The following is an 18133-nucleotide window of genomic DNA, read 5'->3' as shown; positions in this document are numbered from 1 at the left end:
ATGCCCATATTAAAGGTGGTGGGGGGGGGGGGGGGGGAACAAACAAACAAAAAATACACGCAGCTTGGACTGATGCATTAAGAAGCACTACATATTGTTTAAACAGTACCCATTTCTTAGCACCGTTTGTACAGGCGGTCCTCAGTTATCCGACAGAATGTGTTCCGGAAACTAGTGTCAGAAACTAAAAGCGCTGTGAAGCGACACACCATTTGATGAGCGGCGCATAAGGCATTTTCGGCATTTCGGGAAAACGGCCCGTTGGAGTGCACTGTAACGCCTCGGATATGCCGTTTGCGTAAAGTGAAACGTCGGATAGCGAGGACCGCCGCCAGATCTCAGTAAGCGATATTTGATCTCTGTTGCACTGCACATATTAAGGCCCTTTATTAACCAAGTAGTTATTTACCATAAGAAAGTCGGGCGCTGGTAGAAACTTCACAGCCCAATTCAGTGAATGGGCCAAATGGAAAAGATTGTACACTTCTTAGTAGATATGGGTCTAAACGCCAGAACGGTTATTTCAAAACATTTTGCCATGGGGACTTCTAAATATTCTGTTAAAAAAAACAACCCCCATACTGTAGTTCCTTGATCTTTTCTGCCCGACTTATATGATTTAATTGCTGAACCACCCAACAAGGTTTATCCATCACAGTAGTTACAATAATTACAAGTTCCCAGAAAACCAACTGGAAGGTGAATTCAAAGACCTAAGAAATGCCAAATGCTTCTTTTGATCTTAAATACACATGTTGGCAAAATAAAAGGGTTTGTATGTATTGTAAATGCCTTTTCCTGCGGTGCAAAATATCTTAAACAACTCACTAAAATTACATCAAATTGTATTGTATGTCTTTATTTATATAGCGCCAAAAATGTACTCAGCGCTTCACAAAGAATACAGTACAGGGAATTTTAAAAATACAATAAGTGCAGCAAAAATCAGACAATGGGAAAGGAAATCCCTGCCACGAAGAGCTTACAATCTAAGAGGTTTGAGGGGAAATTTACAGAGACAGCAGGTGAGGGAATAAGTGCTGTAGATGGGTGTGCTTTGCCACAATGGGTGGTATAAGTGACTGTGGGACAATAGCCATAAGTGCAGGCTATTGGGATGCTTGATTTGTGGGGCAAGTTTTAAGGTTAGTCAGTGTTAAATGAAAAGGTTAACACCATTTACAGGGGAAGAGATGGCAGGGAGGCGTGGGTGAGAGCAGGTGTGTATGTCTAGCTTCACAGGCTTAGGGGAGATCCCCAGCAGCAGGAAGGAGTAGATATAGGGTGTGAATAGAGGATTTGTGTGGGTGTTTTTTATTGAGGGGTATAGAAGATGTTGGGAGAGAGGTGTATAAATAATGGTGCAGTGGGGAGTGGGGTAGTTGGAGAGAACAGAGACATTCACCAAGGTGTGAGGAAACAGTAAACAGAAAAAGAAATAGGGAGGGCATAGTGAGACACAGGAGGAGAGACTGGCCAGTTATTGGAGGATAGGTAGAGTACAAAGAATCACAGCTTTCAGAAAGTAAAGTTCTCACAGTTGTAAAGTTTTGTTCAGAGTTCAGATCCTCCTCAATCCTCAACTCCAAGATTAACTTTGCCACACACTTAAATGTTACACTTTGATGTTACACAGCCATGTGGCTCACAGCCAAGGTATCCTGCCTTAAGTATTCTAAAACACAGCCACATTGACTAATAATTAAGGGAGGGGTCTGCCTAATCAACTCACACACCAAATTGTTAATTACATTTTAGGATCTTGCAAATTGATAGTAGAATCCTGCTCACACATACCAATATTAATACATTTTAAAATCTGTTTTCCCAATGGGATCGCTTGCGATTAATCTGAAATACACTTTGATGAGAAAGAAAACGGGTTTGGGAACATGCCTCTGTTTACATGCATTGAATAAACCGCACCAAATTTAGCAATGAAAAGAATTCCTTTTCAAAATCAATGGGACTTTCTTCCCGCAAAAATCTGGTACTTTCTTCCCCCCCCTCCCACCCTATCCCCTCCCGGCCCCCATCACCATTTGGAACATCAGGAAGGCTTGGGCACGGTCATACCCCACTCCTGTTGAGAGAATCCAGTAGTTGCTGTTATAGTCATTCTTGTGCGTAAACACAAACAAACAGCACGCAGCCAATATAACAAAAATAAACATTTCTTGTGCAGGATTCCAGATTTTGCTCTGTTAAAGCTCAAAGCATTAACAGGTTTCAAAGAGGGGGCGGAGGGAGAGAAAGTATGACAAAGCACCAATATAATGTAACAGCCAGGGTTTATTGTTACATTTTTTTTAAACATTTCTATGCGTGGGAACGGCAACAATAAACGGTCCATTAACTACCCTGTGGAATTACTGGTATTGAAAGGCACTTGAGAAATAGGGTCTGCGCCAGCAAAGAGCGACTCTGCTGACACAACCACCTAATTAACACACTGGAGTTACTGCGAATTGTGAGGAAATGTTATTAAAACGTTTCTTTCCCCAATTTGCAGCGAAGATATAATAATATTTTCTGCCAACGCGCTAGTCACAAAAGCATGTGTTAATCTGGATCCAGACGTATTTTGTATTCCCAATACATGGCACAGCTCACTCGTGGCTCATTACTCTGATGTGTTGTAACAGAAGGCGGACAGACCAAGACTAGAACCAACAACAACAAGGGTATTATCAACACGAAGAATGTGAAACCCTGTATTTTCAACATGTAAGGTACATGCAATGTAAGGTACATGCAATGTAAGGTACACGGCCGTGTCATTGTACTTACCTTCCTGATCATTAACCTGCTACTGTACTTACCAATTCTTCAATGTGAAGGTTACGCTCTCTATCCACTGCAAACTTCTCCCTCCTGGCCCACACCCAATGTAACCACACACGCTGGGCTACTCAAAAGCCTTCCGTTATCTACTGAATGTTGGTGGAGAGCTCTGAAAACCAGCACCCATACTGTAGCACCGCTCATTGTAATGACAAACATCACAACGTTACAGCCTGCAAACAACTCCTCGCATTTCTATTTATGCTGTTACACTTTAGCAGGAGATATTGAACATACCCCGGGCCCTCCCTCTTCAACTTTGTCAAATACCCCAGAGAATACCCCTTTCAAATTAAAAAAAATAAGGCTCTCTGTTGCCCAAATAAATGGTAAAATCCTGCAGACCAAACTGGATGAACTAAAGCCATAATTCTCACCGAAACAAACTCCTAAAACCCTTGATGCATCCATCTCCATTCAGGGATACTCAACTTTTAGGAAAGAGATAGGTCAAAGAGAGGAGGTGGGGTGTTATTTTACATTGAAGAATCTTTACAATTTACGCTGCTAAATTGCCCCCCAAGCCCATCCTCTTTAAATCCTAATTGGTACAATGTGCCTCCCCTTTTCTAAGCCCATCCTTATGGCTGGCATCTACCGTCATCCTAAAGCCCCACTGCAATCCCTGACTGATATCACACAATTTCTTGGCACAGTTTCCTCTCTGAATGAGAAGAGTGAGCTGTTCGTTCCAGTGGACTTCAACCTCAATTGGCTTGACCCCAAAAACAATAAAATCTGGACACAATTCAATCCAACTAAATTTCCCAACCCACATGGACAAATCTAAAATCTGGCAACCATTCCTGGCTAGATTGGATCTTATCCCAACAGAATCCAATCCTTTCTGACTTTTTCCGTGACCATGTAATAGTGTACGGTGAAAGGCAATGTCAAACCACCCAAATCAAGCCCTAAAGTTCTCCTCACTAGAACATTTAGAAACTTTAACCCACAACAATTTCTGCCTGATCTTAACCACACGTTCTATAAAAATGATGGTGGGTAAAAGTGTGACAAAAACCCTTCATTTTATCAACTGCCCTTGATACAGAATTAACTTTATACCGGACCCAGAGTATGCGCTTGACCATTTCCAAACAGAGTTCTTAAAACTGTGATACCCATGCTCCATTACGAGGAATAGGAGTAGAGGGGGCCCACCTTCCGTGGGTTACAACCGACCTTATTGCGCTTTACCTTTTTAGGGATGGCTTATGGAAAAGAGACAAAGTAACTGGCATTACCAAGGATCTTAAGAACAGATGCCTGCGGAACATGTGCACAAGGCAAACAAAAACATGCAGAAGCCCAATATTACTCAATCATTACCATAATACATCAAATCCAGCAAACTTCTGGAAGATGAGCAACAATATATTCCAGCCTTCTAGCCATCAGCAACCATCTCATTGGGGAAAAAAATTGAATGACTACACTGCCAAAATCCCACTGACATTCAAACACAGTCACTGAAAACTTTGTGGGGTGTGCTACTTCCCTACTATTTGTCCCAGTATCTGAAGAGGAGATTACACAGGCGCTCCCAACATTTAAAACAAACAGCCAATGTGGACCTGACCAACTGCAATCAAAGTTCCTGCGACTCAGTGCCCCAGCCATTGCCATGCAGCTTGCCTCCCTAATCAACTCTATCTTGTCGCCAACTACAGACCAATCTCTCTTCTCCCAATACTATCCAAAATCATGGAAAAATGGGTCTACTCCCAATTAAGCGCTTACTATACCAAGACAATTTCTTCTGCCAACTCCAATCTGGCTTTCGCACAAACCACTACACGGTAACTAACCTCTAAAAGTTTGCAACGAGATCCAGTGTGGAATGGAACGAGGACAACTTACTGGTCAATATTCATAGACTTTGCAAAGGCTTTTTATACTGTTGACCAAACTCCAAGGTTGCACTTATTGTCCTGGCTACGGCGATCATCAGTCGCTGCAGCGTTTTTTGCCTGTAGTGTAGGAGGCAAGAGACGGCGACCGGGGGGCGTGGCCGTGAGCGGTTCACCCTCATTGGCTGAACCGCTCACATACCTGCAAACGTCATGCGGCAGTCGCCGAAAAATCAATTTTCATTGACTTCAAGCGATCAAGCCGTCGCGGTCACGCCTACTATAGGAGCACACGACGGCTTAAGTAAACTTGTTTTGACATGATGTCACGTCGCCAGGACTATAAGCTCGGCTTAAGACTGCGGACAGGGTGAAGCGCTCGGGCTTAGCGCTATCAGAATGATTAATGTGAATGCGCTTGACCAGGGTGCGCGCACACGTGCCCGTGAGCTTGCTGCTTGCCGAGAGAGTCAAATTTGATTTTGCTGCTCGCTGATGCGTCACGTGAGCGGTTCACCCAATGAGGGCGACCCAGCTCTGTGACATCACGGCCACGCCCCCGCGCAACTAACAGGACAGAAATCGCCGGAGCAAAATACGTGACGAGCGCCAGCTCGCTCCCATTCACCCTTGCCGCAGCTTTAGGCCGCATCCATCCTACGCGCCTGAACAAAAAGGCTGTACCTCTATAGGGCAAGCCATAGAGAGCGATTTTCGAGCAGACAAAACATTGTGTTCGTCACGCGACAGCCGGGTCACGTCAGCGGTTCAGCCAATGAGGGCGAACCACTCACGTGAGGTCATAGCCACGCCTCCCTGTCACTGTGGATCACAGGCAACAGATCGCTTGGCCGACAGGCACGCGCGATGCCATGTGCTCGGTCGCGCGTGCCTACTATATCCACGGCCTAACCCCTTGGAGGCCACCTGTGGGGTCCTGCAAGGTTCTGGGGCCCCTGTTCTTTTCAGCCTCCATTAATGATCTATCTACAGCTTGTAAGGCTGCTTCAACGCACATGTATTATTGAATTATACAATCTTATATGCACAGCCCCAGCCTCTCTAACCTTGGACACGTACTTCAATCAGATTTTTCAAGACTTGAATACTGGATTTCCCAGAACAAACTGTTTTTAAACACTGACAAAACGAACTATGGAATTTCGGACCAAGGTCAAATTTCTAAAGTTACCAATGACAGAGCTTCAAATCAGAACCAACTAACACTATTCTATCCCCTGTCACTAGTTTTAAATATCTGGGCATATAGCTTGACACCCATTTAACATTTGAGTTGTATATTGATACTTTGGCACCCAAAACCTATGCCAAACTAGGTGTACTTTATAGGAACAAATCTTCCCGAAGCCCACTAGTCAGAAAGTGCATTGCACAGCAGATGCCAATGCCAATTATAGACTATGGGGACATAGTATATGATACAGACCCCCAAACTCACCTTAGAAACCTAGACACTCTCTACAATTCAATATGCTGCGTTGTCCTACAATGTAACTACACACCACTGTGAAATGCTCCAAGAACGAGGATTGGTCATCACTTGAGTAAAGGCGCATAGTAAATTTTTCCTCTCTTGCCTTCAAACAGTGGCAGATTTCCCGAGCCTAGGGCGGGAAAAATTTGGGGGTGACAAAAATTTCCTAATGGGAAGGCACTTGGCTGTGTCGCCGCCTCTTTGCTGCTGCCCCCTCCATCTCCTTTGGAATCCCAGCATCAAATGACGCCGCGGATGTCATCAACGTGATGTCACATAGTGTCTCGTTGCCATGGCAACGAGGCGTCACGATTATGTTCGAGGCATCCTTGATGCTGGGATTCCAAAGGAGTCGGAGGGGGAAGCAGCAAGGAGGCGTCTCACACATGAAAGTGCCACGGGGCAGCAAATTTTCAAATACTTTTTGGACGAGCTATCCGGCTCTTGAATAAGTGCCGCTCCCTTCGTGCTCTGGACCATTGATGGTTTCGTGTGTTAGCGGGACGACTTTTGCAGAGCACCCGTGGCGCCTTCATCTGGTACTGTGAGTGCACCGGTACTTGGACTATTATTTCCAGGTCATACATTTTATAAATACAATACATGTACAAGATCAGTTCTCTGCACTGCCAAGATAAAACTATTGAATAAGGAACATTGCCACTCATGGTCCCGTTTCATAGTTTAGAGCCGCACTGTATTGTAACTGGTCTGTCCAGTCACACGGCATGAATTAGTCAAACAACCACATTTACCACATTTATCAATGAATTTATTCGAGAGGGGCTTGGGAGGCCGAAGCAAATCCAAACACTACAAGGAGATAGGTAATCCCCAGGAACAATGGGATTCAAAGCAGGTTCTTCTACTTTGAAGCCCATGACATTAGAAGTTGACCACTGCTCCTACCTTCTAGTCTTCTTGCGTTATCCACCCAAGCACCGGCAGCTCTGCAATGTTCCACCCAGACACCGGCAGCTCTGCAATGTTCCACCCAGACACACCGGCAGCTCTGCAATGTTCCACCCAGACACCGGCAGCTCTGCAATGTTCCACCCAGACACTGGCAGCTCTGCAATGTCCCACCCAGACACCGGCAGCTCTGCAATGTCCCACCCAGACACCGGCAGCTCTGCAATGTTCCACCCAGACACACCGGCAGCTCTGCAATGTTCTACCCAGACACACCGGCAGCTCTGCAATGTTCTACCCAGACACACCGGCAGCTCTGCAATGTTCTACCCAGACACACCGGCAGCTCTGCAATGTTCTACCCAGACACACCGGCAGCTCTGCAATGTTCTACCCAGACACACCGGCAGCTCTGCAATGTTCTACCCAGACACACCGGCAGCTCTGCAATGTTCTACCCAGACACACCGGCAGCTCTGCAATGTTCTACCCAGACACACCGGCAGCTCTGCAATGTTCTACCCAGACACACCGGCAGCTCTGCAATGTTCTACCCAGACACACCGGCAGCTCTGCAATGTTCTACCCAGTCACACCGGCAGCTCTGCAATGTTCTACCCAGACACACCGGCAGCTCTGCAATGTTCCACCCAGACACACCGTCAGCTCTGCAATGTTCTACCCAGACACACCGTCAGCTCTGCAATGTTCCACCCAGACACACCGGCAGCTCTGCAATGTTCCACCCAGACACACCGGCAGCTCTGCAATGTTCCACCCAGACACACCGGCAGCTCTGCAATGTTCCACCCAGACACACCGGCAGCTCTGCAATGTTCTACCCAGACACACCGGCAGCTCTGCAATGTTCCAGACACCGGCAGCTCTGCAATGTTCCACCCAGACACACCGGCAGCTCTGCAATGTTCTACCCAGACACACCAGCAGCTCTGCAATGTTCCAGACACCGGCAGCTCTGCAATGTTCCAGACACCGACAGCTCTGCAATGTTCCACCCAGACACACCGGCAGCTCTGCAATGTTCTACCCAGACACACCGGCAGCTCTGCAATGTTCTACCCAGACACACCGTCAGCTCTGCAATGTTCTACCCAGACACACCGTCAGCTCTGCAATGTTCTACCCAGACACACCGTCAGCTCTGCAATGTTCCACCCAGACACCGACAGCTCTGCAATGTTCCACCCAGACACCGGCAGCTCTGCAATGTTCCACCCAGACACTGGCAGCTCTGCAATGTCCCACCCAGACACCGGCAGCTCTGCAATGTCCCACCCAGACACCGGCAGCTCTGCAATGTTCCACCCAGACACACCGGCAGCTCTGCAATGTTCTACCCAGACACACCGGCAGCTCTGCAATGTTCTACCCAGACACACCGGCAGCTCTGCAATGTTCTACCCAGACACACCGGCAGCTCTGCAATGTTCTACCCAGACACACCGGCAGCTCTGCAATGTTCTACCCAGACACACCGGCAGCTCTGCAATGTTCTACCCAGACACACCGGCAGCTCTGCAATGTTCTACCCAGACACACCGGCAGCTCTGCAATGTTCTACCCAGACACACCGGCAGCTCTGCAATGTTCTATCCAGACACACCGGCAGCTCTGCAATGTTCTACCCAGACACACCGGCAGCTCTGCAATGTTCTACCCAGTCACACCGGCAGCTCTGCAATGTTCTACCCAGACACACCGGCAGCTCTGCAATGTTCCACCCAGACACACCGTCAGCTCTGCAATGTTCTACCCAGACACACCGTCAGCTCTGCAATGTTCCACCCAGACACACCGGCAGCTCTGCAATGTTCCACCCAGACACACCGGCAGCTCTGCAATGTTCCACCCAGACACACCGGCAGCTCTGCAATGTTCTACCCAGACACACCGGCAGCTCTGCAATGTTCCAGACACCGGCAGCTCTGCAATGTTCCACCCAGACACACCGGCAGCTCTGCAATGTTCTACCCAGACACACCAGCAGCTCTGCAATGTTCCAGACACCGGCAGCTCTGCAATGTTCCAGACACCGACAGCTCTGCAATGTTCCAGACACCGACAGCTCTGCAATGTTCTACCCAGACACACCGGCAGCTCTGCAATGTTCTACCCAGACACACCGGCAGCTCTGCAATGTTCTACCCAGACACACCGGCAGCTCTGCAATGTTCTACCCAGACACACCGGCAGCTCTGCAATGTTCTACCCAGACACACCGGCAGCTCTGCAATGTTCTACCCAGACACACCGGCAGCTCTGCAATGTTCCAGACACCGGCAGCTCTGCAATGTTCCAGACACCGGCAGCTCGGCAATGTTCCAGACACCGGCAGCTCGGCAATGTTCCAGACACCGGCAGCTCAGCAATGTTCCAGACACCGGCAGCTGTGTTGCTATCCCCTGAGGGGGGAGGTGGGGGGTGGGGACACAGCGATTACATTGAGCTACAGAGCGGAGGCTGGAGGACTTGATCCCAGTCCCTTACACCCCAAAACAAACTCAACAAAATAAACGACCTGGGTAACAAGTACCATGCAAAAGGCCACATGGAGAACCCCATCCTTGTTCAAACAACGTAAGCCGTGTCCCTGGTGTAGCACGAGCTTCCAACGGAGAAGCCCGCACTGCAACACTATCAGAGCAGCCAACATAGCACCTGTGTGCATCTCGCAGCAACGAAAGAACTTTACACATCTCCATTCCAGGGGCTCTTTCCTGGAGTTGCCATGGTTACTTTTCAGGCAGTAAGTAGAATAATAACACGGCCGTTTACAGCGCTTGTTTGTCCTTGAACAGGCTGTTTAGTGCGGCATGTCTGGGTTTAGGGTATTTCACGGGGGGTGTTCGCTTTCATCTGCTGCATGGCCTTGAACACACACACGCGCACACACACACACACACACAGTCACACACAGTCACACACAGTCACACACAGTCACACACACAGTCACACACACAGTCACACACACAGTCACACACACGTTACTAAAAGGGGGTCTCGCATACCTGTAGCAGCCAAAATAGATTTAAATAAATATAGTATAAAAAATACCAAAAAAATTAAAAAAAATAAAAAAATATTAAAGAAAAACCTTGCATATGTTAAAAAAATAAAACCTTTTAAAAAAAGGGCAGTTTCCCCTACTTTTTATATATTTTTTCCATTTTAATGAAATGGATTGGAGGGGTCTCCAATTCTGGAATGGGCCCGTAAAGATGGCGGCGGCGGCGGCGGCACCATCACCTTCAGCAGACCCTCTGCTTTCAGCCCAAACAAAAACAAAAAAAAAAAAAAAGGAAGGGGAAGGGAGGTAGGGGAGGGGTGGGGAGGGTGATGGGGGAGGGTGATGGGGGACTGCGCATTTTTTCAGGGATAAATAGTGTTTTTATCTTCTTCGGGTCCTATGCAATTCATTCTTACGAGATACTTAGACAGTTTGCCTTTTTAGGAACCCATATATAGGGTGAAGAGATTTCCCCAAAGCAGCCTACCAGGCACCTCCCAATGGAATTGCAGCCGCGATTAGACCAAAGCTCTATTGGAACTGTCCTGCTCCGGCAAACTGCACCCCCACCCTGGGTTCTAATTGTTTCAAGCATGTCCAGGCTGCCGAAACGGCCTACTGCGGGATTCTATATTGCTTTAGCAAATCCAGTAAATGTCATCAGGAGGGGCGGGAATCACGTTACAGCAACCAGCCTGATTGTCTCATGTAACATGTGACCATTTCACACGTTTTCGTCGATGGCCCTAACCACTATAAAAAGGCCAGGGCCCTCGCAGAACACCGAAAGTCGAAGACCAGCCACCAAATGTGGCTTAAGACAGAAGATGTCAAGAGGAAACCTTGGCCCTTTGCAGACGCACTTACCAGAACGCCCTCCTACTGTCTCTGTATGTTCCTCCTACCAATTAGATTGTAAGCTCTTCGGAGCAGGGACTCCTCTTCCTAAATGTTACTTTTATGTCTGAAGCGCTTATTCCCATTATGTGTTATTTATATAATTGTCACGTGTATTACTGCTGTGAAGCGCTATGTACATTAATGATGCTATATAAATTAAAGACATACATACATACGTACGTACAGTTCCAGGGAGCTCCAATCCTAAAGAGGATGGTGGCCTTCAACATGGGAGGGGGATAAAGTGATCATCACTTAATGCATCACTTGAGTGCCAACAATGAATATACAGGCAGAGCACCAAAGGGTTACTACTAGTCCAACTCTCAGCAATGACATTGGGTCACATTATAAAGGCAGTTTCATTTTACACAAAAGAGCCGGACGCGTTTCTTTTTTCCTCCTGAAACAGTATCGCACACAGACATTCTGCTTATTCAGCATCCGGAGACAAATATGCTGACACCGATGTGTCTTCTAATATAAAAGATTTCATATCCAGGCATTGCTCATCTCCAATAGCTACACTTTGCCTAACCCTCACCCCCCTCTCCCCCCAGCTGTTATGGTTCCGAGTACCAATTATCTCATCTTCACCGCCCGCCATCCTTAAGTCACTTCACTATGAAATCCTCCTGTAGTTTTACCATTATATGTAGGATATTTGAGGCCATTGAAAATTAATTATTCTCTTTGCGCTCTTAATGAAACCAATATAATGTGCCAATAAAAAAAATCAGTCAGCGTTATGTATTTTAAAAATTTTTTTTTATCAATTTCAAAAGCTATTAAAAGAAAGCAAATTGCAGATGTGAATCAGTTTTTTTGGAGCGCCAGCATGCCTCTATGTAAGGTATAAAATTCACCTTCATCTCTGTCCTGATTGGTCCATTGCCCAAATGGGAAGGTACCTGTAAATTTGTAGGCGTGTGTCCCATTAATATTTAGCCTTAGACAAGAAGTTACACTAAATTGTTCACCTTCTCTCTATGGGGTCAATTCTATGTAGACCAATGGAATGTTTTTGGAAGAACATCCCCATAGACTTCAATAGGGATTGTCGGCCGAAGATGGCATGAATGGCTGCTACACCTTTTAGCTCTCCCTCCCGCTCATGTCTCGCTCTCTTACAGGAACCCTTGCATGAGACATGCGAGAGATGGGTTCAATAAACCCATTAACATAACCTACCACCTCATGACTATTCAACCCTATCCTGGTGTCTGTAGAGTTGACAGCTACGTAGGATGGACCACAGTGTACTGTACACCTTCAACAGGGGAGAAGCAGCAAGTATTTCAACAACATTGAGAGGGCTGGGAATAAAAACAAAGTGTATTGGAAAGTCCATCTAGACACCCAAGTCCAAAGACAGTGATTTTTCCTGCATCTGCAACAAATCTAAGAAACCTGTTCAACTAGTGTTACATTGGACATGCATTGATATAGAAGTTTACGGCAAGTCAGAAATGAGGAATTATTTAATGCATATAGAAAAAGATACCTGATGCACCAGACATAAACTGATACTAGATCTCATTATAAAAAGGGTGTCTGCACTCCCCCAAATCTCAAGATTATGAGCATGGGATTGCGAAAATAGTCACCTGTTGATGCTTTTATCCAACATGCCTCCCCCTAAGCATACATTTTACCATAACACTTTTTGCATAGCACCACGACAGGTCTAGGATGTTTGACCCAAGTAGGTGGCACCCATATTTAAATAACGCCTGCAACTGGTGGAAATTGAAAGGGATTGTGGATGGAATTTCTGTATTAGCAAGAAGAATGTTCTACAAAATATATCAGCAGGATCCCCGAGAATCAATGATGGCAGACTAAGCAAAGGGATTTCTAATTTCAAAAAGATACGTTCAATAAAACATTGTGTGTTAGGAATATCAGACCCTCACTGAGACCAATTAAGAGAGAATAGGAACCACCAGTCGTCAAAAAAGAAAAATATATGCAACCTTTTAACTGCCAAAGGGACAGTGGTTGATAAATACTTTCTACTAAAAACTAAACATTTATTATACCTATGTATGAGTCACATAGTTACATAGTATGAAAAAAAACATACGTCCATCAAGTTCAACCTATGCTAAATTTAGACAACACATACTTTATCCTATATCTATACTTACTTATTGATCCAGAGGAAGGCAAACAAAAAACCCGTCAGATCATCCAATGATATCTCATAAAAATAAATTCCTTCCCGACTCCAAGAATTGGCAAACGGATTACTCCCTGGATCAACATCCTTCCCATGTATACATCTCATTTATACTTTGACATACAAGTCCTATTTCAAGGTTAACCTCGCCAGTGCACCGGGAATCTACCATGCATTGCAGAGCCCTGCAAATGTATATTCACTGGTCACTTTTTAACCACCAACATCCAGTCTTGGTGTCCGCTACACCGGTCCCAAGGTTAAACCTCTGAGTATCTTGTGTTTACAGATCTTTAAGTTGACAATTGCTAAAGTAGATCTGCCACCTCATTCAAAGTCACGGTGCTGGCTGGAATCCTCCACGTTATCACAAATATACACCATGGTATGTGCAGAATATAAGCAATTCAATGGTGACGCATCAATCACAAAGTATTAATACTCAGCAGTAAAAGGGGTAGAAAAGTAAAGCATCCGTCAAAACATTTTTAAAGGTCGATATATTCCATCAATTTTCTCCTGTGACCTTGTGCAAGTGACTCTTAACTAAACGTCACTCCACCCTGTGTGAGGGTACCACCCATCCCTTACAAAGAAATGGCAAAACTAGATCTGTACCTAAAATGTTTCAAATAAAATATACAGAAAAACGGGCAGACATCCCACCTCACCTTCTCTTCTGCATGTTTCGGGTTTTCTGGACATAAAGCCATAATTCCAAAGCCAGGGGCAGCAGGAGAACCTTTGGGCGAGGGCCACAATACACGATCCTGCACACAGCCTTCTCCCCCAGGCTCAGGCTGGAAGTGTCGCTTTCCATTCGGGCTTCTGGCATTTTGATGGCACTATGCGTGTGTTAATATCCTGCCAATGGATTCAAACTTCCATGGGGGGAGGGGAGAGGGGGAGGAAATCTAGTGTTTAAAATGCCAGAACAATTCCATCTTCTGAGAGGATGTTGTTTCAAATTCAGCAGTACTGACCAAGCAAAACTTATGGTTTTAGGCAAATCATTTGCACATTTTCTGCTAAAAAATACAAGATCAAAAAAAAAGACGATATACCAGATAAGTGGAATAGTGATTGGAGATTCTTAACAGGTGGTAGGAAATGGTTTCCCCAACTTCAGTGCCAACATGCCTATACACTATTGCCTCGTTAACTGGTGGGAATGCCCAGCAATACACACCGTGTCTCTAAGAAGTTACTGCGCAGTGATTCCCCCGCCAGAGTATGGTGAGCAGAGAAGCTATTTCCTGCTTTGTAGGTTTTCCTTCAGCAACCAGCTGGGCCCCACATCAAAGAATTCCAACCCCCTCACAAAACGCTGGCGATCGTCAGTGGCACCCTCCACTTGAGCTGTCAGAAGAAATACACTGCAGAGGCTTTCTTGTAGCCGTTTGTGCCAGTTTCCTACTGAGAGCTGATGGAGCTCAACGCTCTCCAAAGGCAAGGTTATTCTGGACAGCTCCACTTTAAGGTGAACTTCAAGGTCTCCTTCAGACTTCCTGCACTGCCATGGATTCCCCTAGAAACTTTAAACAAGCAGAGTAGGCTGGCAAACCTCAAGCCCTCGAGTTCTCTCCCCTGTTCATTCTTACAAGTTGGTAGTGGAGAACTGCTGAGGAGCCATCGTCTTCTTAGATCCGTTTGCTGTGCTGCCCTCAAGACCCATCTGTGCCCAGCAGAGTAGTGGTCAGACATAGGCAGTCACCCCTAACATACTGGTCCTACCCAGCTGAAAAGGACTAAATCCTTGTTGATCCTGCAAATCTGATATCAGTACAATGACAAAGCGGATCTATCTAAGGCTCACCATATGCTGGTTATTTAAAAGCCCCAAGTAAGCAAATCAAACTGAACGCAGCAGATATTTTATTACCATTATTGAAAAATAAGTTCCCTACCATCTTTAAAAATTACTAGTATAAAACAAAACGCTCATGGCTGCCCACATTATATTCTCCCTGGGGCTCGTCCCAGATTTTCTATCCTCAGAAACCACATTACAATAAAATCCCTTTAATACTTGAAGCTACCAAGTTTCAGGGAGGTTCAACCAGGACAAAGTAACCCGGGCCTGTCCAACGCTCAAGGAAAAGGCGTAACACAATAGTGAAATATGTTGTAATGTAGCTTGTACATGGGATAAATAGATTAAAAAAATAGCATATTGGGGCCACATACAATCAACTCATCTACCCAGGTGCTGTGAGGAAGATGGCTTACTTGCCTCTGGAAGGAACCCAGGGCTGTAAGTGGTTATAAGGATTGCCCCGCTCGTTGTGTGGAATGCAGTGACAGAATTCCCATTAGGCCGGGCAGAGGAAATGTCCCTCCATATACTTTTGCCACGCTCTGGCTTATCGGGCCAGATGGGAAGTCACTTACTTATGCTGGTCGCCTCGAGGCTGCTGCCCTCCTCCTCAAGTGACGCCATGGACATCCCCAATGTGGCATCACACGGCGTCTCGTTGCCATGGCAATGTGAGGTCAGTGTCAAATGACTTCACGTTACCATGGCAACGAGACACCGCGTGATGTCACGTCGGCCGGCATATGCAAGTGCTTAGGGGCAGGTGAATTTGAAATCCAACGCTGCGGAGAAGCCATCACGATTGTACCATGATCTCACGGTGTTGCAGTCCTAGTGTAGAATTGCGATTGCTGCTCGATCCCAGCAGCGTGTCTCCAAACAAAATGATTAAAGCAAAAAAAATCCTCCCACGCGTTTCACACCAAGCAGCACAAGTTTATATTACCCAGCAATATACTGGAGATAGAGTAGGGTCTGCTCTAAATGGTTATCCATGATACCCATATCTGTGCTCGTCTACAGAGGACTATATTCGAGAGAGAGAGAAAAACCCCACAGATTGTAAGCTCTACAGGGCAGGGACTGTGTCTGCAAAATGTCTCTGTAAAGCGCTATGTAAAACTAGCAGCGCTATACAAGAACAATATTATTATTATTATAGCTTCAGGTACCAGTCCCAGTTTCCTTAAGAAATTGCCTTTGCTTTTCCATCCCGATTACATACTGAACAGTCAAATCCTCCAGATGTTATCAATTCCAGGGCAATATTGATGTCAATATGCAAAGAAGGAGAAAGCAAACGAAGCACTGGTTCCACTGTTAGCTTGAAAAAGCACAGAGGTGCGTTCCCATAATAAACAAGTTTAATGGATCTTTCCTCCCCCACATGTGAAGCACATTTGTCTCTTTATATATTTCTCTTTAGCTTGGAACATTTTGTATGAAATAAATATAAGGATATGAACATATACACACATATATATATATATATATTTATTTCATTTAGTATTAATTTTTAATAAAAAAGATCTTATTATATATATTCATATTCTTAACCCATTATCAATGGCTTTTTGTCAAATGTGTTGTTGGGATTGTCTCTCATTTTGTTAAAGACCATTATATAATTTTTTTGATGAGGAATATCTTTTTCATTTTATTATGAACATTCTAAATGGTTGTGGACAGTATTTGTTTAAACTTGGATACCATCGATTCTATTGTGAGTGGCAATTTTTCATTATTTATATTGAGTGATTTATATATATTTTATACTTACTTATTACTAAAGATTATTGCTCTTATATTGCCATTTATATATGTATATGTATGTTCTTTCCAAATTTACAAATACAATTTCCATTGAACTCTAACTGCGGTTGTCCAACAGGTATAGAACATGCTTAACTCATGAATGAGGCATTTATTTGCTCTTACTCACTGAATTAACTATTCCATTGTTTCTTTATTTGTTTTTTAAACTTTGTTTTAATGTTTATACACGTTTTTTCATTCATTTGCGGAGTGTCACTTTTTTTATGTTATAATAAAGTTTGTTGTATTGCACCGGCTCCAACGCGCTGACCTCACACGTCCCACGTCGCTTTTTTCAAACCAGGAAGTGACGAGGGATTGGTTACAGCAGCGCGAGGATCAGGTATTTAAACACACTCCGGTAAGCTGTTTTTATTCACCTTGATAAAGGGCCACAAGCCCGAAACGCGTAGGTGTTCTGTTTGTTTCGTTTTTCTAAGCAACCTTGTCTGTTTGTTCAATATTGATGTCAGATAGTTTTTATTTGCAGGACATTTTAAAGGAGCAATTGAAGCGGAGGATTGAAGCGGAGGATTGAAGCGGAGGATTGAAGCAGGGGGCCTCCTGAGCTGAACCCCATTCATTTCAGCTCTGGGGACGCCCTGCTTCCGGAGATACTTGGCTCAGCAGTAGTTGCCAGTAGCCGCTCCAGCTGAGCTAGCTGGGTTTTAACGTTTAAAGCTCCGCGTCACGTGGGCCAATAGGAAACCGAACCTGATGACATCAAGGCTTCCTATTGGCCCGCAGGACGCGGGAGCTTTGACACCCCGCCAGTATGTGATCCCTGGTAACAGAGCGACTACCGGCACCTACTACAGGAGGCAAGCATCTCATTTTAGGTAGGATTAGGCATTAGGACGCATCAACAGGTTTCACCATCGAATGTATTGGGGTATAACAAGCAGGAGAGTACAATAAGAAAGAACTCTTAGCTAGAAACTTATGTATTTTATATTTGTTACAAAATAAAAACCCAACTTTTTTTGTAAACATTAAATACTTTTACATTTAAAAAAATATATATGTATACTTGCCAGATTTGATCAAAATCAGCCTCATTTAAGCCTGCCACTGTCCTGAATTCCAGGCAGGTGTTCCGCTTGAAATATAAATTAAGCTATATAGAGCAAACATTAATTAGGTGTTACATGTTAAGAGTGCTTTCAAATGCAAAGTATGCTGTTGAGCAGGTCAAGGGCTTTAACTGAAACCATGTGACTGGCACTAATGGGAATATCAAACTGATGTAGAGCAGTAGCCTTTGATTCACGGTTTCTACGGTCTGTGT

The 18133-nt window shown here is 45.0% G+C and overlaps 1 protein-coding gene across 4 annotated transcripts in view; it reads right to left on the bottom strand.

Annotated features, from left to right (window-relative positions):
* GPSM1 (G protein signaling modulator 1) overlaps positions 1–18133 on the bottom strand; it is a 150822-nt gene that overhangs the window by 102160 nt on the left and 30529 nt on the right. The window contains exon 1 of one of the 4 annotated variants that reach the window (XM_075578862.1): positions 13886–14932. The exons of 2 other annotated variants lie outside the window; for them this stretch is intronic. In XM_075578862.1, the coding sequence (XP_075434977.1) occupies positions 13886–14049 (164 nt within the window). In that variant the 5' untranslated portion in view covers positions 14050–14932. Of the gene's footprint in view, positions 1–13885; positions 14933–18133 lie in introns of those variants that run through there. One more of the 4 variants, XM_075578865.1, reaches the window with a different exon arrangement.

The sequence above is a fragment of the Ascaphus truei genome, chromosome 21, assembly GCF_040206685.1.
Source record: "Ascaphus truei isolate aAscTru1 chromosome 21, aAscTru1.hap1, whole genome shotgun sequence".
In the NCBI taxonomy this organism is placed as follows: Eukaryota; Metazoa; Chordata; class Amphibia; order Anura; family Ascaphidae; genus Ascaphus; species Ascaphus truei.
The sequence above is the reverse complement of the archived record's forward strand: the minus strand, read 5'-3'. Positions and strand labels throughout refer to the sequence as shown.